The sequence below is a fragment of the Apiospora aurea genome (assembly GCF_038362705.1).
Source record: "Apiospora aurea strain CBS 24483 chromosome Unknown utg000004l_segment0_segment0, whole genome shotgun sequence".
NCBI lineage: Eukaryota > Fungi > Ascomycota > Sordariomycetes > Amphisphaeriales > Apiosporaceae > Apiospora > Apiospora aurea.
Window position 1 is genome coordinate 154,070 of NW_027117391.1, and position 24,731 is coordinate 178,800.

At 57.7% G+C, this 24,731-nt stretch overlaps 12 protein-coding genes across 12 annotated transcripts; 7 read left to right on the plus strand and 5 right to left on the minus strand.

Annotated features, from left to right (window-relative positions):
- Positions 1 to 694: 694 nt before the first annotated feature.
- On the plus strand, positions 695 to 1,650 carry PG986_004881 (uncharacterized protein; the record flags this gene model as incomplete). Its single annotated transcript, XM_066841103.1, has 4 exons — positions 695 to 795; positions 863 to 1,449; positions 1,505 to 1,554; positions 1,612 to 1,650. The coding sequence occupies 4 exons, from the start codon at positions 695 to 697 to the stop codon at positions 1,648 to 1,650; spliced, it is 777 nt and encodes a 258-aa protein (XP_066700965.1).
- Positions 1,651 to 2,084: 434 nt separating this feature from the next.
- Positions 2,085 to 3,548, minus strand: PG986_004882 (uncharacterized protein; the record flags this gene model as incomplete). Its single annotated transcript, XM_066841104.1, has 1 exon — positions 2,085 to 3,548. One exon carries the CDS (start codon positions 3,546 to 3,548, stop codon positions 2,085 to 2,087), a length of 1,464 nt encoding a protein of 487 aa, XP_066700966.1.
- Positions 3,549 to 4,002: 454 nt separating this feature from the next.
- Positions 4,003 to 5,151, minus strand: PG986_004883 (uncharacterized protein; the record flags this gene model as incomplete). Its single annotated transcript, XM_066841105.1, has 3 exons — positions 4,003 to 4,126; positions 4,221 to 4,858; positions 4,939 to 5,151. The coding sequence occupies 3 exons, from the start codon at positions 5,149 to 5,151 to the stop codon at positions 4,003 to 4,005; spliced, it is 975 nt and encodes a 324-aa protein (XP_066700967.1).
- Positions 5,152 to 5,569: 418 nt separating this feature from the next.
- Positions 5,570 to 7,292, minus strand: PG986_004884 (uncharacterized protein; the record flags this gene model as incomplete). Its single annotated transcript, XM_066841106.1, has 2 exons — positions 5,570 to 7,165; positions 7,233 to 7,292. The coding sequence occupies 2 exons, from the start codon at positions 7,290 to 7,292 to the stop codon at positions 5,570 to 5,572; spliced, it is 1,656 nt and encodes a 551-aa protein (XP_066700968.1).
- A 445-nt stretch (positions 7,293 to 7,737) lies between these two features.
- On the plus strand, positions 7,738 to 8,673 carry PG986_004885 (oxidoreductase- short-chain dehydrogenase/reductase family; the record flags this gene model as incomplete). Its single annotated transcript, XM_066841107.1, has 3 exons — positions 7,738 to 7,955; positions 8,032 to 8,384; positions 8,450 to 8,673. The coding sequence occupies 3 exons, from the start codon at positions 7,738 to 7,740 to the stop codon at positions 8,671 to 8,673; spliced, it is 795 nt and encodes a 264-aa protein (XP_066700969.1).
- A 903-nt stretch (positions 8,674 to 9,576) lies between these two features.
- PG986_004886 (Cloroperoxidase) lies at positions 9,577 to 10,639 on the plus strand (the record flags this gene model as incomplete). Its single annotated transcript, XM_066841108.1, has 4 exons — positions 9,577 to 9,673; positions 9,737 to 9,977; positions 10,076 to 10,350; positions 10,461 to 10,639. 4 exons carry the CDS (start codon positions 9,577 to 9,579, stop codon positions 10,637 to 10,639), a joined length of 792 nt encoding a protein of 263 aa, XP_066700970.1.
- Positions 10,640 to 11,795: 1,156 nt separating this feature from the next.
- PG986_004887 (uncharacterized protein) lies at positions 11,796 to 14,066 on the plus strand (the record flags this gene model as incomplete). Its single annotated transcript, XM_066841109.1, has 2 exons — positions 11,796 to 12,394; positions 12,458 to 14,066. The coding sequence occupies 2 exons, from the start codon at positions 11,796 to 11,798 to the stop codon at positions 14,064 to 14,066; spliced, it is 2,208 nt and encodes a 735-aa protein (XP_066700971.1).
- A 459-nt stretch (positions 14,067 to 14,525) lies between these two features.
- Positions 14,526 to 15,717, minus strand: PG986_004888 (uncharacterized protein; the record flags this gene model as incomplete). The annotated part of the gene is made up of 3 exons (XM_066841110.1): positions 14,526 to 15,061; positions 15,132 to 15,260; positions 15,357 to 15,717. The coding sequence occupies 3 exons, from the start codon at positions 15,715 to 15,717 to the stop codon at positions 14,526 to 14,528; spliced, it is 1,026 nt and encodes a 341-aa protein (XP_066700972.1).
- A 1,526-nt stretch (positions 15,718 to 17,243) lies between these two features.
- On the plus strand, positions 17,244 to 19,671 carry PG986_004889 (HET-domain-containing protein; the record flags this gene model as incomplete). Its single annotated transcript, XM_066841111.1, has 3 exons — positions 17,244 to 18,008; positions 18,070 to 19,186; positions 19,376 to 19,671. 3 exons carry the CDS (start codon positions 17,244 to 17,246, stop codon positions 19,669 to 19,671), a joined length of 2,178 nt encoding a protein of 725 aa, XP_066700973.1.
- Positions 19,672 to 20,140: 469 nt separating this feature from the next.
- PG986_004890 (uncharacterized protein) lies at positions 20,141 to 21,004 on the plus strand (the record flags this gene model as incomplete). Its single annotated transcript, XM_066841112.1, has 1 exon — positions 20,141 to 21,004. The coding sequence occupies one exon, from the start codon at positions 20,141 to 20,143 to the stop codon at positions 21,002 to 21,004; it is 864 nt and encodes a 287-aa protein (XP_066700974.1).
- Positions 21,005 to 22,176: 1,172 nt separating this feature from the next.
- Positions 22,177 to 23,380, plus strand: PG986_004891 (2OG-Fe(II) oxygenase superfamily protein; the record flags this gene model as incomplete). The annotated part of the gene is made up of 3 exons (XM_066841113.1): positions 22,177 to 22,466; positions 22,523 to 22,589; positions 22,655 to 23,380. 3 exons carry the CDS (start codon positions 22,177 to 22,179, stop codon positions 23,378 to 23,380), a joined length of 1,083 nt encoding a protein of 360 aa, XP_066700975.1.
- Positions 23,381 to 23,919: 539 nt separating this feature from the next.
- Positions 23,920 to 24,715, minus strand: PG986_004892 (fad binding domain-containing protein; the record flags this gene model as incomplete). The annotated part of the gene is made up of 3 exons (XM_066841114.1): positions 23,920 to 23,933; positions 23,993 to 24,225; positions 24,288 to 24,715. The coding sequence occupies 3 exons, from the start codon at positions 24,713 to 24,715 to the stop codon at positions 23,920 to 23,922; spliced, it is 675 nt and encodes a 224-aa protein (XP_066700976.1).
- Positions 24,716 to 24,731: the final 16 nt, after the last annotated feature.

Consider the following 24,731-nt stretch of genomic DNA (forward strand, 5'->3'; position numbering starts at 1 on the left):
ACCCAATTCTTCCTGCCCGCATTGTTCGCTACCGTCCAGAGAGAGAACCGCTCGAAACTGCGGGATATCACAACAGTATCTCCAGACTGCTATTAATAACCCAGGGCGGTGTGTTGAAAATGCTGAACAGGCCAATTGCCCGTCGAGCAGCCAACGGCTGCCCCAGAAAAAGGCGTTCGGCAAAGGCTGGCCAGCCAAGGCGCCAAAACGCCGATCTACCGCAGAGGCCCAGCGCCCGGATCATTGATCAACATCCGGTACACACTCCGATGGAAGCAACCACCAAACCTGTTTGCTCCTTGGTACAGATGCCGAGTTTGGCGCTCGAATGAAATCTCCTGGGGCCGTCGGGATGATTTGGCCGATGCCCAGCTTTCTCCGGCTGTCTCAAGTAGGAAGTTGGCTATGGATACGAGCTAATGGCTGCTTGGTAGCGACGGTCGACGGTCGATGGCAATGCTTAATACGAGCCAATGGCACGCTATAGTTGCAGCGCATAACAAACCGGGCCCAAACTGGGTATCTGGCATGCCGAATCAGACGACAACAGGCCGCGCCTACTTATCGCTGCAGATATATATACCTAGCTGTTGGGAGATATATAGTCGGCGGGAAACCAAACTCGTTATCCACCTGCTGCACCGCCACATCCCTCTTTGCCCCTCCTCTCGCTGACCTGATTGCAATCTGCAAGATGAGACTGTCGCTCGCTACAAGCCTCGTCGCCCTCACCGGCCATACGCTCGCTCACGGCGGTGTCCAGAGATACATCATTGACGATGTGACCTACAAGGGGTACGCGCGACTGTCCACCCTCTGATTTCAATCACAAAACGACGCACTAACTGAAGGATCTCTCCAGATACGTGTGGCACGAGCCCTTCGAAGGCCAGTCCGACCTGATCCAGCGCTCCTGGCACTCGTACCCGATCACGGACCCCCAGTCCAGCAACATGACGTGCAACTTCAAGGGCGCCGCCGTGCCCGGCGCCTACCACGCCCCCGTCACGGCCGGCAGCAACATCTCGGCCTCCTGGGACGAGGACGGCTTCGGCTGGGTGCACACGTCGGGCCCGCTGATGGCGTACATGGCGGCGTGCCCCGACACCGAGGCGGGGTGCACGTCTTTGGCGGTGACGGACATTGCGGACCTCGACTGGTTCAAGATCGCCGAGGAGGGGCTGCGCGAGGGGCACGCGCTCGGGGACAAGGCGGGCTGGTTCCAGTGGGATCTGTGGGAGAGCCAGGTCACGGACCAGTGGACGGGGGTCCGGGTGCCCAAGTCGCTCAAGCCGGGCAAGTACATGATCCGCCACGAGATCATCAACCTCGAGCTTTCTCCGGTCCAGTTCTACCCGGACTGCGCGCAGCTCGAGGTCAAGGGTGAGGGGTCGAGCGTGCCGAGTGCGGAGTACTTGGTCAAGTTCCCCGGAGGTTACTCCGTGACTGGTAAGTACAGACTCGCTTCCCTCGTGATATGTACTGAAGCTGACTGCGAGGACAGACCCTGGCATTGCCGTCTCCGGCCACGTCAACGGTGACATGGTCACCAAGGTGAGTAAATCTCTGTCACAACCGAGACGTCCCGTATCTAACCAACTATTGCCGCAGAACTACACCGTGCCTGGCCCAAAGGTGTGGACTGGCTGAACCAACCACCACAGCAGTGACTCGGACTGGTCTTTGGGCTGTTACGTGCTGGCTGTGTCCGGTATCGCGCTGATCAAAAGGACTATCCGTGTGTTTCTGCGAGCGAATGGTCTCCTTGAGCCACGAAAGTGAATGTGGATGTCGCATGGAGAGCGACTTCCTTTCCTGAACGATGTTTTACGCTGTTATGAGGAATACTGTGCATGAATGAAATCGAGCTATGCTCACCATCGACCTGCCGCTGCGCACGTGCTCGTATGAGTAGCAATGTTGTGAAACGTATGGTATTGTATTAACTTAGTGTTCCTTCTCAGCTGTCTTGGTTCATATGCCGGGGAAAGCCAGTAGTAATCACCACATGGAATGCAGCTCACCCCAAGACGATACCAAGACCAGCTGTCTGTGTAGTTCGTCTCGGAGCTATTATACCCTGCCTAGCCGAGGTCGATCATCAAATACGGCACCCAGTGAAACTCCATGGCCTGCCGCTCGGTCCGGTCCTTGCACTTGGCCGCCAGCTCGCCCTGCTTCCGCCGAAACCCCTCCAGCGCCCGCCGGTCGTCTGCGCCCAGCACGCTCAGCCACGCGTACGTGAACCGGTACCGCCGGAACTCGTCGAGGCCGCCGCCGCTCATCGCCCGGCTGCTGACCAGCGACGCCGCGCCCATCCGCTCGTCGGACCAGACGGCGAACCCCAGCGCGTTGTAGGGCGCGAGGCTGCCGAGCGACGTGTAGGAGTTGGACTGGAGGAAGTCGTATAGGTGGTGCGCCTTGGACGGGCGGCCCAGCCGCTCCAGGTCGCGACGACGCCGGCGCGGGGCGGGCCAGTCCCGCTTCACCTCGAGCCGTTGCTGCCCAGTAAGATGGGGATCCGGCCAGGACCGCTGGTGCGCGGCCTCGAGATAGTGCATGATGGCCATCATCTGGCGGTACTGTATGCTCGAGGCGAGGGTGCGGCAGACCGTCGCGCGCCCCAGCAGCGTCCGCAGCAGCTTCTCCAGGCTGTAGACGTTGTGGCGCTTCCAGTCCCGCAGCTGCTTCAGGTCCTCTCGCAGCCAGCCTTCTCCTACGAGTCGCGAGGAGGACGCGGTGGCGGCTTTCCGGATGTCCACGATGGTCTGCAAGCACCAGAACGCGCGGATCACGAGCTGTTCCTCCAGCCAGGTCGGCGAGCCTATATCGTGCACGGGCACTCTCCGGCCTCGGGGCTGGTCGTGCCAGGGTTCCATGTGGAGATCTTTGCGGGTTTCGGGCGGCATGCTTTCGAATTGCTTCGCGGAGACTGTGGGGTGGCATGGCTTCATGCGGCCGAAGCGTGCTCGATAGAACTTCAGACAGTCTATCGACAACGAGGTCAGGTGCCGCGCCGTCGACACCAGGCCGCGCACAATGGCGGGCGGCGTATCCTCCGCCAGAGGCGGCGGCACGAACGGGACTGTCGGCATGGCCCGAGATTCGGGCTGGAACAGGCCCAAGGACACTACATCCATGCCTATCTGGTATGGGATAATGACACGTCCGACAAAATCCGAGAGACTATTCAGCGGGAGCGTCCCCGAGCGAATCATAGCAATCAGATGGATTTGCATGGGGACGAAGGCAACGGCAATGCCGATGGTGGTGGGCTCTTTTGTGTGTAGTCCTTTGCGAGCGGCCCCGTACCCATTGTGCAGGATGGTCTCCGCGACTTTGACGGCGAACTCGTCGAAGATGCGGTAGGCGACAGGGGATGCGTGGAGGAGACAATCGAGCGATGCGAGGTCGTCCAGTCTTAGAAGGATGTTGACGAGTATCTCGGTTGGGAGGCGCTCGAAAACGCCCCCGCGTCTGTTTTGCAGCAATTCGAGGATGCCCAGCCGAGGGAATTTGAAGGGATGGATGGGGGAGATGGCAGCCATGGTTCTTGCTATATATGGTTGACTAGGTATGCGGGGTGAGTTGGTGTGTGTGGAGAGAGGACGGAAGGGAGTGCTTGTGGTGCCTGAGAGCGCGTCGCGGGGAAGGGATGTGGCAAGACCGCGAAAGGTGGCAGGCTTGCATCCCTCCCTGTCCTCAGCTGGCAGCCACTGGCTGGTGGCGTCGCAGCTTCGAAGCAACCGAATCAGTTATTCAAACGACAGGGGCCAGCACATGCAGTGCTCAAGTAACCCACTGTACAAAGTACAGGAGTATATCTGAGCAGTAAAGATTGAAAGCATGCTCCTACTAGGTGTGGCTGCTACCAAGTAACAAGAGCAGATTGTAACCAAGCCAACAAAGGAGCACATTGGAATGTTCCGCGATACCAAAGAAACACAGGCCGCCAGGCATACAGTTCTAGGTTAAGAAAGGTAGAGGACACAGTCAAAGCAGTCATCGCCTCTTCATCGATTCCAAGACACCAAGCGCATTAGCAAAGCTCAGTTCCTGCATCGTTTCATCCCACAGCGCGTCAGCCACGCCCTCGGCCTCTTCGGTGTACACAAAGTCAGCGTATCTGATGAAAAACACTCGTCATTAGCAGTTTGGCCATCAGCTCATACACTATGCGTCAAGACAGAAAGGCGTCAAACATGGGCTCAGATACTTACGGCGCAACCCTGCAGTTCATGACATAAGACCCATGACTCCCCTCCCCCTGCCGCACCGCCGCATCAAAGTACGTCGCCGCCCCTTGCTCCAGCGGCCGTCCGCAAGCCCACAAGAGCCCGCGGACGATATACCGCGGGACCGCGGGCAGCGCGCGGAACAGCCCCGTGCCGCGGACCCAGCCGGGCTCGAGCATGACGACGACCACGTCGCGCGCGTCGACGTAGCGCGCCGCGACGCGCTCGAGCGTCAGCTGGCACAGCAGCTTCGAGACGGCGTAGCGGTCGTTGGGGTCCCACGGCGAATCGTCCGTGATCCCGTCGAAGGAGGGCAGGAGCGGGCGCTGGACCCGGTTGGGGAACTTGGCGTTGCGCGCCGTGGCGCTGCCGAGGGTGATGAGGCGCGGGGCGCGGTTAGTATTATGAGGCCGCTTCGCTTTGAGGACGGGGAGGAGCAGGATGCTCAGCAGGACGGTGCTCAGGTAGTTGACCTGCACGGCGGACTCGTGGCCCGTTGTCGCGAGGTTGACGTGCTCGGCGGGGGCGATGCCGGCGTTGAGGATGGCGAAGTCGATGCGGGGGAGGACGGCTTCGCAGCGCTGGACAAAATTCTGAATGGACGGGTAGCTCTCCATGTCGAGCTCCCAGATGTCGATGGTAGCCCCGGGTTCAGAGGACGCAGCTGGGCGGCTGCGTCTTGCCCGCGGTTGATGGAGCGCACGCCCATGACGAGGCGGGACAGGCCAGCTTCGAGCAGCTGTTTCGCGGACTCGAGGCCCAGGCCGCTGTTGGCTCCCGTTATTATGGCCGCTTGGCCTTTCAGGGGGTCATCTTTGGGCGGCAAGGGGATTGTTGTCCTGAACTGGTTTTCCCAGAACATGGAGCCGAAGCTCTGGGAGTTTGGGCCTAACGCTCTGGAGGCTGTCACTGTCATTATAGGTGGATCGAGGACGAAATTGGTTGTTGGGTATGAGTAGCTAGCTTAAGTGACCGATATGAAGAGTAATGGAGGATGGACGTTTATTTGAAGCCAGAGAAGGCACGCGGGGACCCAAATGGCCTGGCATGTGCTCCATGCCTCCGCGGCTTCAAGCGTTGGCTCCGAACGTTAAGTCCGCGGGCATACCCAAGCACAGTTGCCGGTTAGCTGCTGACTCCGGGCCTCCCACGTGGGGAAATGGACACCCTCCCTTGCTCTAGAATAAGCGAAACATCTACTATGGGTCGTATCATTGGCCAGGCTGCAACCCGACTATCCATGGAGTTATTAGCACACCCTTGGTGTCTCTCAGCGAAACGAGATGTACAAAATAACAGAATATGTGTTATCACTTGTAATTGGATGTCTATTCCTACGCAGCGAAAGCGTAGCTACCCAGCATGGCGTAGACCTGCCAATAGCTCGTTTCAGGGGCACTCCGCAGGATGCTCGCCACCGTCTTGGCCAAGTGTAAACCGCCACTATCTGCCATGTATTCCATCGTCGCAATGATCCATTTTCGAAGCTCAAATCGAGTGGTTAGCTGTCCAGCCAGATAAAATGGAGTAAGCAGTGTGAAACACTGCATCGACTGCAGCGGACCGAAGGGAATTCTATTCTCAGGTCTCGCGATAGTCCACGCGAACGGAGGCACGGAAGCGACGACGTCGTCACAGAGACTTTCAATGGTAATACGTATGTCTCCAGCGTGATGTGGGCTTAGGGCCGCTGTATCACAGTACTCCATCTCAAGCTTGCCCAGAAGCAGACGCATGGACCGGATTACATTGCGCACCTGGGTGACGAAGTGATCCGCGTAGACGTCATAGTAGCCGCCGTATACCATAGGGTCTTCACTAACAGTGAAGACTCTCTCACATTGCCACGGTGGCGGGAGGCTCTGCTCCATATCGACGAACTGCCGACCCAAACCCTGTGCGCGTCCACATGCTTCGTCAGGTGTTAGATTCCCCTGACCGACATCAGCCGCAAGGTTGACCACGCCGACCACCACACCCGTGACGGCGACCTTGGGATCCAGCCGCATGGTAATGGAATGTCTTGTGTCACCTGTAGCCCCCTCATTTGCGCTGGACATAGCAAAGTACGGCGCGAGGCCGGCCCGCAGTTCCTCGAGCTCACCGGGCACATGGACGCCCGCGGCGCCACAGCTGACGACCAGGGTCATGGCTAACCGGGCGGCCAGGCGGCGTCTCACCGGCGACGCCAGCTGATGACAAAGGCCGCTGGCGCGAAGAAGACTGAGTGCTCCGCGGATATGACACATCCACGAGTGCTTACTGTCCTCTTCAGACGAGGCGGCCGGGCCTTGCAGTCCGACAACCGCCAGCTTCTCGTACAGGTCGAGTAAAAGCACTGCTTGTAACGTCTCGTCATCAAAGCGTACGTTGCGGGCCTTGTCGACTTTAGAGTGTGGGCTTTCGATACGCAAGGCATTGCCTAGGCGCCTGGTGGCGACCATATAGGACGCAGTAGCGAGCCTCGTCAGGTCGCTTGTAGGATTCGAGGAAGACACAGGCTGGGTGGGATACCCTGGGGCCTGGCACTGTTTCGCTAGGAACAACAGCGCCGCGGCATCGACGGCAGCAAAGAGCGGGCTATCCGTAGCTGTGCCCTGGTACAAGGCGGCAAGTGCGCCATGGCTCCGGGAGAAGCCCAGAACATAGTGCGAGAAGAAGGCGGCGCGGGCGCGGGCTTCGAGCCCAGGGAGCATGGGTCTAGGTATGGGGGTGCCTGTAGTAGCAGATGGCTGGTTCGAGATCGACTCAGAGGGGCATATGGGATGGCGCGTCTCGGCTTCGGAACCCCGAAGCTGATGACCTCCCTGAACTTTGCGTTTGGTGGAAACGGTCTGATCCAGGATGACCAACCCGTCAGGATCGCGGCGGCCAAAACACTTGATGCCGGCGCGCGCGCATTGGCCGCACACATCACGCTGCAGATCGCACTTGTGGGAGGGAATGTGTATTAGCAAGCAAGTAGGAAAGTACCAAGAGGAGGGTGCCTCGGCTTACCCGGAGTTTACGCTTCTTGCAAGGCCGACAGTCGAGCGACGGCTTGCCTCGATTGACCATGACCTCGTCGATGCAAGTACAAGTATGTCGAGCGAGAAAATGGGACCGTGTGCGGGTAAGATGTCCACATGAATTGCTTGTCGTCGGATGTAGGTTGAAGCCCCGTAAAGTATCAAGCCCCCCTGGCATCGATACGACTAGGCCGAGTCAGGTAAGCGTTCCGGAGACGTCATACACGGCAGGCGATGCGGTGGGTGTATGGTGCCTCATTGGCTGGATGGTGTGAAGTGTAACTTTCGGTCCGGAAGGCTAACCACATTCGACTAGTCCTGTATTAAAGGGGGTTATGGTCGGAGCTTAAGATGATACCACTAATCAGGGGCAAGTGGCATTTTGAGGGTTGTATAAGACAATTCGCATTCTCTGTCGAGTTGACCAGTCATGCGAGGATTGAATTCTTACAAATAACACAAGATTTACCGATATTCTTACACATCCATGCACCATGCCTTTCCCTTACAAGACGGTCTTGATCATCGGAGCCACCTCGGGCATCGGGGCTGCCATGGCCGAGAAGCTGGTAGCCGAGAGCTCCAGAGTCATTGTCTGCGGTCGGCGGCAAGATCGAATAGACCAATTCGTAAAGAAGCATGGACCCAAAAAAGCCGGCGGCATACGGGTTAATATCACCGACCACGGCAGCATAGACGCATTCGTCAAGAAGTAAGTTACATCCCTCCCACCCCCCTGTTACCCCGTAGGAATTTTGGGGTGTTGAGACAGACATATATCACAACAGGGTCCTTTCCGACTACCCGTCCCTCGACTGCGTGTTCCTGAACTCGGGCGTCCAGAGCGCCACTCGCCTGTCACGGCCCCTCGAATTCGACCTGCACAAGTTCCACCACGAAGTCAACGTCAACTTCACGAGCACCGTCAACCTCATGATGAAGCTCTTGCCGCGCCTGCAGTCAAAACCCTATCCCACAGGGCTCATCGTTACGGGCACCCACCTGGCCCTGGTGCCGGCGGCGACCATGGCGGCGTACTCGGCCTCCAAGGCCGCCCTGACCGCATTCGTCGACTGCTGCCGCGCGCAGAACCGGCACAAGTCCACCAAGATCATTGAGATTTACCCGCCTGTCGTGCAGAGTTAGTTCCCTTTGAGCGTCCCACCGCTGCCTGATGGGGGCAAAACGGCTAACCCACTTGCTCAGCTGAACTACACGACTGGATGGGCGTCGAGAACGGCCGGGCCCTGGGCATGCCGGTTGAAGAGTTTACGGATATCGCGTACGAAGAGCTCTCGAGGGGCGAAGACTTGGTCGTCGTTGGGTCCATTGCTACTGAGTCGCGCGAGGTATACATGGCCCTGGTGGAGCGCCGAAGGAGAATCTTCGACCAGCTTGCTGGGGCCCTGTTATCTCGCTTCGAACTGTGATGCTCTGGTGCTGGGAAAGGGGGTTTAACTCCATGGAAGCACATGTTGCCCAGTGGAATCTAGCATCAGCGAAACGCTCCCAATGGGAATTCATCCTTTCTTCATTGGTTGTCCAGATGGCTCGGAGATCCCGCTGTACGACGGAACACCTCCGGACTGCTGATTGGCGAGGTTGATCGGAATGCCTTGTGGGCCATGTCTCGGCAGTTTTGGAATGGGGCAGTGACAGAAAGTCGGACGATCGGGACTCCGGGGGCGGGAGGTTGCAGACCAATGGGGTGGGCAGGCCGGAGTAAGAGCACATCACCCGTCAAGGCTCCGCATGGAGAATTCATCGGCCTGTAAACCTGCGCGGAGTCGTGACATTTCCCGGTCTTTGAATTGAGCAACGCTGCAGCTAGCCCGGCCCAATCTCAACCGTCGATTGATTCATCTCCCCGCAAGTCCTTTCTTTCCTTCTTCTCCGCGAAGTCCGCACTTACCTCGATTTGGTTGCTTCTTTCTCGAGCACGTCATGCAGCATAAGCGCCTGAGGCAACCTGGGGGCTGAACTGGCATCTGACTCAGCCCAGTATCGAGGCCAATTAAATCTCCGAGCCTCAGGGGTGGTCAATTGAGAAAACCCAGTGGCCAGGATCTCAGCCTACTCAAGGTCAGCACTAAGCCTGCAGTTGTGGCGTTCAATTGGGCTCGACCAGACCCCTGGCAAACTACATTTGGTTGCCTCGTTGAGGCAGAATCGGCCTTCTGCTATATAAAACCAACCGATTTATCAGGTATCACATTCTGCGACAACCCAGGCATTGTTTCACGGCACAGGCAACCAAAATCTCCATCGCCAGCATCCTATCCGTACTATACTACATCAATTCGTAGCTGATATTATCACCCCTCAACAACACCATGAACACTGTTCTCGTTGCCACAATTGCCGTTGCAGGGTTGTGCTCAGCCTATTCCGAAGTGGCAAGAGACTGGAAGCCCTCAGATCTGGGCGACTGTAAGCATCCTCATCCAATGCGCTTTGGGATTCAAGCGAGACTTACTTACACATCCGAAACAGCAAGGAGCCCCTGCCCCTTGCTGAACGCCTTGGCCAACCACGGGTACCTGCCTCACGGCGGGCGGGACCTTGACCGAGACACGGTGCTCGGCGCCTTGGAAGACGCCGTCAACCTCGACCGCCCCCTGTCCGACTTCTTCTTCCAGGCGGCCCTGAGCACTGTGCCGCTCGCCAACGCGACCCAGCTCTCGCTGCACCACCTCAACCAGCACAACGCCATTGAGCATGATGCCAGCCTCAGGTACGTAAAGCATTGAACGAAACAACAAGAGAAATGGAACTCGGTTTGGATTGGATTGAACTGAACCCCTGACCCATTTTTGCTATCCATGCACGCAGCCGGCCCGACGCCTTCTTCAGCTCGCACCAGGACGTCTTCGACCCGTCCATCTTCGCCGAGACGCGCGCGCACTGGCCCGACCCCGTCATCAGCGTGCGGCAGGCGGCCGCGGCCCGGCTGGGGCGCGTGCAGACGTCCAACCGGACGAACCCGGCCTTTGAGCTCAACAGGGCCGGGGCGCCCGCCAGCGTGGCCGAGACGGCCGTCTACCTCATCGCGTTCGGTGACGTAGAGGCGGGGACGGTGCGGCGGGAGTATGTGGAGTACTTGTTTGGTAAGCGCCCCGTTCCGTTAATTCAGCTCGGCATTCGTCCGGTTTCCTTCGTCTTTTGGATGGTTTCCCCTTTCATTGTGTTTCATTGGGCTGACACGTGCGCGTGGCAGAAAATGAGCGCCTGCCCTGCGAGCTTGGCTGGGAGAAATCCAAGTTTGTTCTCACACAGAAGCACTTGGAGGCCATGTCAGGTCGGGTGGTTGCCGAGACGAACTCTCTTCTCAACGGGGCAGGTATTAGGGATGTCACTACAGTTTCGCAGAGCCCCCTTTCTGGTGATGAGCTGTAGAATATCGAAATGAACTAGATAGGCGGGTTTCTCTTTCTCTTCGTCACCTTGTTCAGCGCGCCGGATGTATTGAAGAGGTCGGAAAGTACCCACTTATTTGGGGAACAGGTAATGAGTGTCGGCAACTCTTTGTTATATCCTCTCTGATACATATCAAATAGTTCTTGTGAGATTGCCATTTCTACCGTCAAGTATTGTACACACGTAGTTGCACGGTCAAGTGACGGGCCGGCGAGGTGGGGACATCTTCAAGGTTGAGTTCGTTTAGTGCCAAAGCGACAATCTTCTTTCAACTTCATCTTCGGAACGCCAGCCTCGCATAGCGGACACACTCGCTGACCGTGTGTCTGTCCGGCAGTTTGCGGGAACTCAAGCCTCAAGTTGGCAGTCAATTTAATAATCGACCCCAATTCAGCGGATGCTCCAGACCCGCTGCGCCGCGTTGTTAAAGCCGGGGTGACTGAGCACGCATCCTGTTGGCTTGAACGCTTGGGGGCGGTTGGGCATGCCGCCATACCTATGTAGTAGGGAACCATTCCGAGTCGTTTGTTCTGGCCTGGACTTGAAACATATTCCTCCGGCATACTGACGGGCACAGGCAACAGCACCCACTATTCCAACAGCAAAACGGCCGGTTGGGAAGCGGGTGCCCGCAGTTGTTCTATTTGTGGCGCCGCGAGAGACTGTGCCGCCTGGGCCGCCTCCAACACTCGGGCGACAGCGGCGGTGATTGGGCCAGCACACACGTCGTGCAGGCATATGGCCGCACAGCCCTATTGTACTGCCCGACTAACCGCGATCAAGGGTCCAGATATTGAGGAAATGTGATCAGGGCTTTGGTCCATCCAAAGACGAGCAGGCCTCGAATTCTCTCCTTGATGGCATGGCTCCATACTGATGCTGGCCCCACTGGGAGACCAGCTTGGCCGTCGGAGCATATTATATGACCAGCTCAACCCTTCCGTCCCTTGGCTCTCGTTGGGCGAGTCACCTATTGTCACGGAGATATAGATCTCGCTTGCCATATCACAGGCAGCACCGTGTCCTGGAAAACCATTGCGGCACAGCAAGCCGGTGTCCGACCCACCCTTAAGCTTGAGAGCGCCTCCCGCGATTCCTTACTGCTCGTCCAGTTGCAGAAAACAGGCATCAAGTTATGAAATACCATAATGTACCGCTCCAGGACTCGCCTCCTTTAGCGCCAGGAGCAGCAACTCCACCGCCGGCCAATCAAGACCATTCACGATCGACATCTATATCTCCATCGCCCGCCCAGTCCTCTACCGGCTCCGTGAATTATCAAAACCCGATGCAGGGGCAAGCAAAAGGCCACAAACGAAACGCGTCGTCACGGACCTTCACTTTCAACCATTTCAAAGGCAAAAACGGGCCCAAGGTTGAGACCCGGGGCCTTCTCTCCGAAGAATACAAGGAAGGAAAGGGCCGCTACAACTGGAGATCCGAGATCCTCTTGGGTTCCCTTGCTGTCGCATCTGCGCTGGCTATTATTCTACTCTTCGTGTTCTCCGATGGCCATCCACTGGATTCGTTCAAGATCCCGACGGGCCTGGTGATCGCGGCCCTGGGCGCAATCACCCGAGGAGCGCTCGCTTTCGCCATCGGCGCGTGCCTTGCTCAAGAAAAGTGGAATTGGCTGAGGCGGAAGCCGGACAGTCTCGCGTCGTTTCAGAAATTTGACGAAGCCAGCCGCGGACCGATGGGCAGTATACAGCTGCTATACTGGCTGAATATCAGGTAAACATGCCATTCCAAAGTCATGGACATCTTTTACAGGTGACTAACGTATGGGTGATGTAGGCACTGGGCTACGGTCGGCGCTCTGGTAACCGTTCTCCTGCTCGGGTTCGACCCTCTACTGCAGGGCGCCATTTCGTACGAGGGCCATTTGGTGGACAGCCAAGACCTGTTACCTCCTACTATCCCCTATGGCGGCCGCCTCAACGCCGGATCCTACGCGCCTAATCCGAGTTCCGGCGTCCACGGCGTGACTGGAAAGGACAACATGACCTTCCCGTTCGAAGACTACTCCAGCATCCCGGACCTGAAAATGGCGTCGGCTATCTACGACGGCTTTACCGATGCCCCCTCCGCCGTCGACTTCCACTGCGCGAGCGGAAACTGCACGTTTCCCCCGTTCCGGAGCCTGGGCGCGTGCAGCTCCTGCAACGACGTGACCAGATTCCAGAACCGAACGAAAGAGGCGACGACTCAGGGCACCGTGCCGAGCCCGTCCACCATCATGCTGACGGACAACTACACCCAGTACTCCCTCGGCTATGTCAAGCTGAGCAACGCCGACACCCTGCACGAGCACAGCCTGTCGGCGTACATGGTCGTGGGCGCGACCTCGAGCCCCGCCAAATCCGTTTCCTTCAAGGACAACGACCGGCTGATCGCGGCGCTGGGCGTCATCGAGGCCGCGGACACGTACGAGAAGCACGAGACCTGGTGGAACGAGACAACCGTGCGGGCGACCGAGTGCGCGCTGTACTTTTGCATCAAGCGCTTCGACGCGCTCGTGGCCAAGAGCGACCTCAAGGAGACCGAGACGCCCATCGGGACGAAGCGGGTCCCGGACTCGTACGGGCCCGCCCGAGCCGGCGACCGGCAGAAGTTCGAGGTCATGCGCGAGAAGATCGGCGGCGGCCTCATGTTCAACGACGGCAACGGCGACCTGCCCCGCGAGGACCTGCGGCTAGAGCTGGACCCGGCCGGCGACGAGGACAGGCGGCACCTGAACGACACGGACCTCGTCGTCCCGGCCACGTTCAACATCAGCCAGAGCGCCGTCGGCAGCATGATCTCCTTCATCTGGAAGGAGCTCTTCCTCGGCGACAGCGGCACCGGCCTGCCGCTCATCTGGCCGCCGTACCAGGCCAACCAGGGCTTCTTCCAGTCCTCCGTCTCGCAGGCCTTCCACGACAGCCGGGACCTGTCTGCGACCATGCAGCGGCTGGCCACGGGCATGACGAACTGGGCCCGCGACGCGTCCTCGTCGGACGCGGACAATGCAACGACGACGATGACGGCGCAAGAGCAGCAGCAACACCCGCAGGGCCAGATGCTCGGCACCCAGCAGACCTGGACGCTGCACATCAAGATCCGGTGGCCGTACACCTCTTTGCCTTTTGCGACGCTCCTCGCGGGCTTCGCGTTCGTGTTTCTGTCCATCCGCGAGACCCGCAAGCTCAACATGGTGCCCTGGAAGGGCGACGTCATCGCGACCATGACGCACGCGCTCGACGCCGAGGCCCGGGACCAGCTGCGCTCCACGGCGCGCGAGGGGCAGGTCCGGCAGACGTCCAAGACGCTCGTGCTCAACTTTGCGGAGTCGAATCACGGGCTCGAGCTGAGGGCGCATCAGGGGGAGGGGCAGCAGATGAAGGCCAAGACGTTTCCGAGATGATATGATTGATGGAGTAGTTTAGAGGGCGCTTCTGGAAGAGGGGTTGGTTATGGAACACGGTATACCACGAGGGTTAGATCAATAGATTACTTGTTTCTTATCTAATCATGCTGACTCAGTGTTCGAGTGACACAAGTGACTACATGACATGACCTAGCAGCCTGCCGCCACGAGCCAGCATGCTATTGTTGGAAGATACAGGTCACTCGCATTTTAGGACACAGACAAGGGTTTCTCAAGATGCATTGCTTCCATTTCAAGAGTGTGAAATCATTGAACCTATGCTAGAAGGGGAACTCGTACCCCAAAGAGTAACAGGATGTGTCATTCAACATCATCCCGTAGGTGGCATAACACATAACCGAGAGGGCAAGGCTCATCCGGTCTGTAGGAGGGAAGGGAACTTAAGGGGACTGAGGGACACGCCAAAGGGAAATCATATCGCCTCGTAACCTGACCTTACTCCAAGAAGGGCCGCTTGGTGTTGGCCTTGCCGCCTTCGGCATAGTACGTCGCCGCCACGAACGCTTCCTTGGAGTACGTCGTGTTGATGCCGAAGCTGAGCCAGGCCAGCACGCCCTCCTCGAGCTTCTCCCCCAGCAGGACGTACTGCATGAGCGGGTCGCTGGTGGCGAGCCCCTGCATGAGCAGCCAGTCCTGCGCGTTGCGGGTCCAGCCGGCCGTGTTGGAGGCGTAGGGCTCGAGGGCCTCGACGCGGTCGAGCAGGTCCTGGTCGAAGTACATCTGGCCCAGGTGGCTGACGGTGCTGTCGGCGATGGTGTTGTTGGCGCGCTCCGTGGCGGAGGGATGGACGGCCACGTGCACGTGATGGGTGCGGCCGTCGTAGTGGCCCGGGAAGAGCGAGGCGAACTGCACGGCGCCGTCGGCGTCGGACTTTTGGAAGCCGCGCAGGAAGGTGTTGTTCAGGTTCTCGGGGGCGGGCTTGAAGGCGGCGCCGGTGGCCACGCCAGAGTAGACGCCGGTGGCGTTGCAGGCTAAAATGTAGGAGAGGCAAAGTGAGCAATCACATGTAAGCACCAAGATATGTGGTCGAAGAAAACTTACACCAGATTTCGACCCAGACGTCGGTGACAGGGTCGCAAGTGGTGACGTCGAGAATATCAATGTCAATGTAGAGGGGAACGCCGGCCTGCTTCTCAGTAACATCCTTGCGAACGAACTCGCCAGCGACATCTAATTCATCCAAAGTCAGTCTGTGGATTTTTCTCTCATGGTGCGCACCTGCAGCTGCACTGGTAACACCAAACACAATCTGATAAGATGGCCTACAGTAAGGGCCCTCAGTGACCTCAGGACTCAACACGCAAGAAGCGTTGACAGCAAAGACGTCGTGGAGCGGCGTGTTCTGGTCAAAGTCGGCGGTGGAGAGGTGCGTCTTGTTGATGTCGCTGGGGGCGCGCTGGACGATGCCGCGCTTGGCGTTCTGGGCGGCGAGGGCCTGGCGGCGCTGGACGCCGCGCTGCTCGTGGCCGCGGGCGCGCAGCTTGGCGGCGCAGTGGCTCAGGTCGGTGCGCTTGGCGGATTCGAGGTAGGCGCGGCGCGCGAGGGCTTCCTCGCGCACGTCGTGGCCCGGGTGGGCGAGGGCCTGGGTCGCGGCCAGGACGCTCAGGAGGGCGTTGGGGAAGTGCATTTTGTCGATTCGTGAGATGACAGTTGAGGATTTTGAAGCGTGGGATGTCGTCTGGGGACTGGGTTTGAGAAGTGAGAGCAGAGTAGTTGAAGAAGTAATGGTTTGTTGGTGAGTGCTTGCTTCAGGAATATGGCCAAGAAGCTGAAATCGTTCAGAAATTGCCGGCAAAAAGTGCCTTTTCATCTGATAGATTAGATTGTTCTGGCTATTGCGTGCGTACCTGCCAGCACACTGGATGCAATCGAATACATCCGGCAATTGCTTTCTACCTTGGCATTGTGACGATCGACAATCAATTTAGACACCCTTCGCTTCTTCGTTACATCCCCTCTGCCTGGCCTTATGCAACTCACTTGTTGGTTCGCCACTACCACTGCAACTCAAGAATACCCCCTGGCTGTCCCGTTTGTTGAGTGCAGAAGAGTGCAGTGCCTGAGGGCTGCCACTAATCAGGTCACGTATCTTATGGGTAATCACTGCTTCCAGTGCATCTACGGAGGTGCAAAGCAGCCACTGTGGTGCAAGTTGGACACCGACGACATCAAGCGTGATTCAGTGTCGTGTATCCGGGCTTGGTGGCCTGTCTGATGCCGGAAGCTAAGAGGGGAGGATCTGCCGGGAGCTTGTTTGGGACACCAACCCTGGTCGGAGCCACTCAAATAAATATAAATACTCAAGCAGATTGCCAGGGACGCTCTCAAAGAAAGGAATGTGGGATATGAGATAGCCCAACCAATCATCTGAGCTCGGTTAACGATATTACCCCCAGGCCATGATGGACATTTCGGGGAGGTGGGGGCGGGGATACTGACTATCTGGGCAAAATCCTGTCTCGGAGTCGGAGTAGTGATCTGCCCCTGCACATTTCATCATAATGCCAAGATTCCCAAGTGAGTGTACCCCTCTTCCATGTTGCTGTGCCTGAAGCTCCCAGTGGCAGACAGAATCTTGGTAACCCGGATACGGCGACGGTAGCAGAACCCGAAACTGGAGACTTGGCAAAGTCATCCGCCGGAAACCACCGAGAGCCTACCGTCCATGTACCACTCAAGTCCGATAATCATCGGATTTCGTATCATGTCTAGCATCTATGTCTCATAAGCGATGTGCATCTCTACAAGGGTCTTCGCAGCAGCCAGTGTCTATATATAGAAGTCCCTCGAACGCCTCGCCTTACTCAACATGATCAACGTGCGTACTCAACAATACGCGCATGTTTAATTTGGTGTTACTGCAAATCCCCACGCTGATTGGTAGACGCATGGGTGTTGGGGGCCAGGTTTCACAAGCAGGCGTCAGCCCCCGTATTGGGGGCTAGGGCTGACGTTCGCGTTCGCGGGCCAGGCCGGACATGTGCCTGCTTATATGTCCCCTTCCCGCCCTTTGCACCTGGCACGGAGACTTGCCGGCGAGAATGGTGTAACAAGTAGATATGTATCATGAGGCTCGGTGGAGGCAGCGTTTCTCACCCGCCAATCTGACAACACGCGAAGCTTTCCCATGGCGAGAAAGCACACTCATACAACATGGAATTCCAAAGCTTCACCCCAAGGTATGGAAGCAAGGTGGCCCTGGAGATCGGCCTGGCTGGGGAGGACAACCGAACTAGGTGGTGCCGCCACGGGCCAGGCGGCCATCCACTGCACCTTGCTCCGGCGGAAGCTTCAGCAGACTCAGCATCGAGCTTCGAGAATCTTCATCCCTACGAGTACCGACCTTTGGACCAGTCGAAGAACGAGATACGTCTCGTCACCATTCACCCGGGCAAGCACGACGATCCCATTGAGATCACGCTCAACCACGTTTCCCTGAACCCTCCCCCACCACGGCTGTTGCCAAACATGTTGGGCCTCACAGACTTGCAAGCAACGCTGCCTCCAGGCTGGAGTGTACACGAGACATTTCGCGGTCAGGTGCTGTTCAAGGGTCCAGATGAAAGTACTACATGGGCACATCCTGATCCCCGGATCGACCCAGCTACATATGACGTTACCCTGATATCCGTTCAACATATCGAAGATACGCCAGACTACGAAGCTTTGTCGTATGTCTGGGGCTCCATGAGTCGGCCTGCAACTGTTGTGGTATGCGGTGACTCGATATCCAGAAACGACACCAAGCTTTCGATCCTGCACATTGGCGAAAGCCTGGACGAGGCGCTCCGATACGTGCGCTCGCCCGACGAGCGGCGCATCATGTGGATAGACTTCTTGTGCATCAATCAGGCCGACCTGGAAGAGCGTCAACATCAAGTCGGGCGGATGGCCCACATCTACAGCCGCGCGCGCAAAGTGGTCGCCTTCATTGGGCCAGAGGGGGAACGGTTCGGCAAAGGCCTTGGGTATCTTGCAGCGCGAAGGGGCACAGATCGAGGTGCTGAGCGGCGGCGAGGTCTATGCGCGGTCTCCAGACGCCTCCGATTCGACATGGCACGATGCCGAGACGCCGCTGGATTTCGACGACGCTACGTGGGCCGCGCTTACTAGCCTGGTCGAACGGTCTTGGTTCTCTCGGCTCTGGGTCATCCAAGAGGTCCACATGGGAAACCAAAACTCCTTCTTACAGTGCGGCCACCACGAGATGCCGTGGCTGCTGTTCCGACACGCTGCGTACTGCTTTGCGTACCGGGGTCCTTACTTCAGCGCGCGACCCCTCTTCACGAGGCTTATCCCCATGGTCACAATCAGGCCTGGCAGGTTGTTTGACGCCATGCTCTTTGCTACGGGGTCCCACCATTGCTGCGCCGACCCCAGGGACATCGTCTATGGACTTCTCAGCCTGGCACCTCCCGAGCTTCAAGATGTATTAAGCATTGATTACACCCGCACAACCCAGCAAGTCTACCGGCAATTCTTTATCGAACAAACCAGCCTCCAGCATAGGAGCGACCTCTTGATGTTCGTGACTTTGCGTCCAGCTGTTGCTGCCGCAAATGCCACCTCTCAGGTTTGGCCAAGCTGGGTCCCCGACTGGCGCGATCCGTTCTATAACATGCCGTGTCACATATACTCACTCGCGTCGGCCTCAGGCCGGTCCTGTTCAGAAATGGAATTTGATGCTATATCCAGTAGCTCTCTGCGGATTAAAGGGAAATTGTTGGGCGACACCGTTTCCAACCCCTTGATTGAGTACATGGGACATCACAGCAAAGTCCTGAAGAAGCTAGTGACAATGCCGGGCATTGAGGCACTGGACGGCGAGATGCCTAACACTGAGAAGCCGCGGATCGGAACAGGGGACAGTTATATCGACACGGTGCACGAAGGCGTCATAGCTGAGCGGCTACGTACAGTGCCAGAATGGGTGCCGAGTCGAGAGTGGTTGAAAAGGGACGTCTTGCGGAATCGGAGCTTCTCAATGGACTCGAAGGAAGGTCTGCCGTCGTGGTGGAACTCCTACTACATTTGTTGCACCGAGTACTGGGCCAAGACAAAACTGTTGGTAACAAAAGCAGGTCGCCTGGGCGCCTGTAAGTCGGAGGTACAACCAGGTAAGCGCTCCAACACGCCCTTATTAGCGGTCCGGCTTACTCTGCGCCGAGTACAGCCCAGATGCTTTCAACGACGGCACCGCAGTTTCACGACTAACTGAGCTGCATCAGGCGATGCCATTTTCATACCCCTTGGGTGCATCACTCCCCTAGTCCTACGTTCCGCAGGGAAAGAAGAATTCCAGGTGGTGGGGGCCGTCTATCTCGACGGGATGATGGACGGCGCGGCCTTTCTCGGCCCGCTGCCGGAACCCTGGTGCGCCCAGTACGAGATTGTCGACGAATTCGCCAACGACAGGGTTTACTTCAAGGACATGGAGACGGGTGCGGTCGTCACGGCCGATCCAATTTTGGACAGCATACCGCTGCCGCAGAAATGGGAGCCGGTGGATTGGACCCGGAAGCATGCCGATCCCAGGATGTGCTGTCGTTTCAGGGACAGGGAGACGGGGGGGGCTTACTAATTACGATCCGCGGATGACGAGCAAGGCGCTCCAGGATCGTGGCGTTGATATCCACGAAATCACGCTAATTTGATAAGGGTACCGGCGGAGCGAAGTGTACTTAGGGATAGTTGGAATTTCTCTGTTGGCTCGATCTCATGCTGAGCAGAATGGGTTCGTCTTCTTCCGTGTAGCACGCTGATCTTCCGTCAAATTGATCCTGATGAATATCATTACGTACTACCTATGCACTGAGTATGGTACCTTGATATTGGAATCAATTGGATCAAATCTAGAACGGTAGTATGCCGTCGGAACGGGAAGCGGGGAAGGAGGGAATCGGTGACACTGCCTAATCGGGTCTTCCGAATGCCCAGCCAAATGACCCACATGCTTCGGCATGTCCCTCCTCACCTGGTGTCAATCACGACCGCCATTGACTCGACATTCTTTCTGGTCGAAGAACGACCTTTGTTTTTGGATACCCATCATGGCAGCCACGACGCCCTCAGTTGCAAACGGCCACGCGCCGCACAACGTCTCCGCCATCCTGAACTACTGGGACGACCCCGGCGACGGCTCGAGCCCGACGCCCATCTACATCGGCAAGGGCCGCATCACCAACGAGCGCCCGCACCTGCCGCACCGCTTCGCCGTCTCGGACGTGGCCGGCCGCGAGGGCGACTTCACCCTCGACGGCCAGGGCTTCCAGTACCTCCGGCACCCAAGCCAGACAAAGGACGACTTCGTCGACGAGCGGCGCATCCGGGAGGAATACTACCCCGAGTGCGCCGCGCTGCTGAAGCAGGCGACGGGCGCGGGCCGCGTGCACATCTTCAACCACAAGGTGCGGCGGGGCCCGACGCAGTGGCATCACTTGGGGCTCAAGAACCTCGCGAATCGCGGGCCCGTGACCAAGACGCACGTCGACCAGTCCTACGACGGGGCAGAACTGCGGATGCGGTGGGAGCTGCCCCCAGAGGAAGCAGACGATATAGTCCAAAGGGGGAAGCGGTACCAGATCATCAACGTCTGGCGGCCCATCCGGACCATCCTGAAGGATCCCGTTGCAGTCGCGGACGCCAACACGGTGCCCGATGAGGATTTGGTCAGCGCCATCATGGTGGAGGACGACTACCACGGGGAGCAGTGGGTGGTGCGGCACAACCCCGCGCACAAGTGGTACTTCAAGCACGGCCTCACGCCCGACGAGGTGCTCCTGATCAAGTGTTTCGACTCGGACCGTTCCGTCGCCCGGCGAGCGCTGCACTCGGCGATCGAGGACCCGGCATACAAAGACTTGGAGTCGCGGCAGAGCATCGAGGTTAGATGTTTGGTTCTCTACGATGACTAGCTAGGTTTCTGGATATTGACTCAAACGCCACAGAGTATGGTGGTTTGGGTTCATCTGATCACTTGAACCATCTTGTTGGTAGGCTTATTTTGACTCGACATCTTCCAAGTGCATCATGCGGCGTTGCTTTGTACGTAGTTCACGGCATACCCAAGACTGCCGCGCTGTATCCCAAGACCCTTATCTCTCGGCCGGTGGACAGTGTGGATGCCGATGCTACCGCGGGAAATAGGCGTTCAAGGAGCCCGAGTGGCGTCCCCAATTGATTATCGTCCCCTGGTTCCGAGATGATGTCGCGTAGCCGGTGCGGGGGTTTTCGTGGCAATGATGCAGTGCAATCAATCTGAAAGTGGAAGTGGAGATATCTGCAGCACCCTGCACCGAGCTCTGACGACCAATGCCGAGACGCCGCGCGTAACTCGGGGGACAAGTTGGGGTATCTACCGGGCCTTGGCGTGCGACGCTCCCATGGGCTCCCATAGGCTCCCATAGGCTCCCATAGGCCTACCCCAACGCGCGAGCTCTGGGCACTGCGACCTTGATGCAGATTTCCCCTCACGCGAACCTTCCTTATCGACGGTGCTTGTCTCTAGCCTGCGTTTTATTGCAGCACTATCTTATCTATCCTGCCCGCGCATCATTACTTGCTGGGACAAGTCCGCCGAGGGTGCGTGTTCCAGTCTCGTTCCGGATAATGTAGGACGCGCCAAGAAAAGGCACATCAGGGAAACAGCGTCGTGACGGGCTATCATAGGTGGCCATATATGTTGCGCCGGCCCTGCTCATTGGGCTCATCGGGGTCTTGGCTTGTTTCAACGAGCGGGAGCAGAGGAAAGGGCGAAATGGCCGATGCATGACCGATAAATGAAGCAGATGAGGGGCACAGCGATGCCCAGATCCGGCACATTGCACAAGTGGGAGGTCACGGAGACGTAGGTTCAGTCGTGCATGTGCTACACCTCGGAGACACTGTAGTAGGGCGGAATCTACCTTCCGGCGGCATGCATTCCAAGCCAAGTACACCTTCATCCGTCTATAAAAGGGGTGAGGAAACAGAGCGGGAAAGGGGGATCTTTTGAATCTTGCCCCTTATCGACAATCTCAAACCACCCTCCTCCACCTCCTTTCATTCTTTCACATCACCACAGCAGCAGCATCACATTCTAGCCACCATGGGTGTCTCCAACGAAGTCCCCGAGACCGTCCAGTGGAACGGGAAGCAGGTCCCCGTCTACCCCATGGAGACGGTCAACTTCTCCAAGATCCTCTGCCAGGAGCCCGAGGAGGTCGAGAAGGCGGTGCGCATCTGCCAGACCGAGGGCTACTTCTACATCGACCTCTCCGGCATCGACGGCCGCCGCCTGCTCGAGGACCAGGAGAAGACGCTGCAGCTGATGCACCGCTTCTTCGAGGCCCCCATCGAGGAGAAGAACCAATATGGTCTCGTCTCCCCTCATCTGGGGTAAGTCGCCATCACGCAATGACTCACCGAGTTGAGACATACTGACTTTGATTCAGATATGAGCCGATCGCTTCCCGGACTGGTGTCCTGGAGGGAACCAAGGACGGCTATGAGATGATCAAGGTAAGACACGTCTTTCCCGTCCCACCTCATCTTCATGCAGCGAGCAAATCTCTAACATCTCGCAGGTCGCCCGCGACGAGATCCAGCGGGACAGCCCCCACATCCCCGACGTGATCAAGAACAGCGGCGACATCAAGATCCTCGAGAACGCCATCGCCGGCAGCAACGTCGTGACCAAGGCGATCCTGTCGGCCCTGTCGACGGGCCTGGGCCTGACGGGCGCCTCGCGCTTCGAGTGCTCGCACCGCAACGACAAGCCGTCGACGACGACGCTGGCCATGATGCACTACATCCCCTCGGACCCGGCCAAGGACAAGAAGATCGGGCACCAGAAGCACACCGACATCTCGTCCCTGACGCTGCTCTTCAGCCACGAGTGGGGCATGCAGATCCGCCCGCCCGGAGCCCGCGAGTTCGGCTTCGTCAAGCCCAAGCAAGGGTGCGCCATCGTCAACGTGGGCGACTCGCTCCGCTTCGCGAGCGGGCACACGATGCAGTCGTGCATCCACCGCGTCGTCCCCTACGACTACGCGCAGCACCGCTACTCCATCGCCTACTTCCTGCGCGCCGAGGACACGACCATGTTCACCGACCCCGCGGGCCGCTACGTCACGGCCGGCCAGTGGCACGACGAGAAGTTCTTCGCCTTCACCACCGACGCCGAGCTGCAGAAGCAGGCGCCCGCGCACATGATCCTCGGCGGCATGCACGAGCCCGAGGCCGAGGAGGAGGGCGTCGAGGTCATTGCCGCGCCCGCGCCCGCCCCGGCGCAGCCCATTGCGGTGGTTTAGGGAACAATGGAGAATAAATTACACTCCACCCGTTGCTTAACGCAGCTCGTCACAAGGGACAGAATAGCTTCCCGTTCTCCATCTGTACATACATGTAGTAAAATACCAACGATCAAAACATTGCATTACAGTTTTACTGCAGATGCATTGACACATCGTCGTGATAGTCAGTAACACTAGCAAAAGATCAAAAACATACAACACCGAGGATTCCCAGGTCGTCACCGACCCTAGTACTAATTCGGCTCTCTGCTGCTTATATATGGGAGAGCGGACGGGATCCCTAGTATTCAGCAGGATATGGTCGTATGTGAAAGAAGGAGCCGTTTTTAGACCTCATATTCTACAAAAACATGCGCAACTTATCGTTCAGGCCCGACCTGCGTGTCCGCGTGAAACGGCATTGGCGGACCGCAGCAGCTTGGAGCAGTCAAGCTGCTGGGAAACGCCTCAGTACAGTGCGCCACGGCAGGCCAATGCATGGGAGTAGGACCTCTATCGAGATTCATATCAAGCCGCATACTCGATGATAGATGGAATTATATCCAAATACCTTATCCATCAGTACTTCTCCTTTCCTCCATGTGACCCCAGTGAGTCCTTGTCCTCTACAAGAGCTGCTTGGTGAAAACGCCCGTGGATCGTGCCTCGCCTTCAACGTCTTGAGTTTCGCAATTCGCTCGGTTCCCTTGTAGCGGTATTCGACGGGGTCATCACGGGAAGTGTTAGTATAGGAGACGAAATCTGCCTCGTTGGTTCCCGCTCGTGTAGCAGCCTGGGCTTCCTTGTCCATCTCATCAACGTAGCCATGGTTCTTTGCGTCGGTGTACCAACTGAGCACATTCCTGCGTTACACGTGTCAATACAATCAATGGGTAGGTGGAGAGACACAACGCGGCGGACTCACAGCCAGTAATCAACACTTGCATGCCCGAAAGCCGTTTCAGCAGGCCCCCCTTGTAATTTGCGTGGAGAATTCCATTCAATGTTGTACGCAGATCGGGCAGCGTCGGGGCAATTGTCTACAAGCTCGGCATGGAGTTGAGCAAGCGTCTTGATGTTGTCTCTGTTCCAATCGGGCAAGCCGTTCTGCGTGAATCGTTTGAAGTCACCTTTAGCGCAGACCCAGTCCAGCTGGTCGCTGTGTTTGTCAAAGGTAGACGGCACGATCGCCTGCTGCAGCGGGCCGACATCTACGAGTGGCTGAAAAAGCTTGGCTGCTTCGTCAGATGAACAGAAGACCTGTGGTGGGACAAAGAGGACCTGCTGCTTCAGCTCCGGTGGCGCTTGCATCACCATGAAGTGGCCTGCCGATGGGTACTGATCGTCCTGCATGACTTTTTCCACGGCC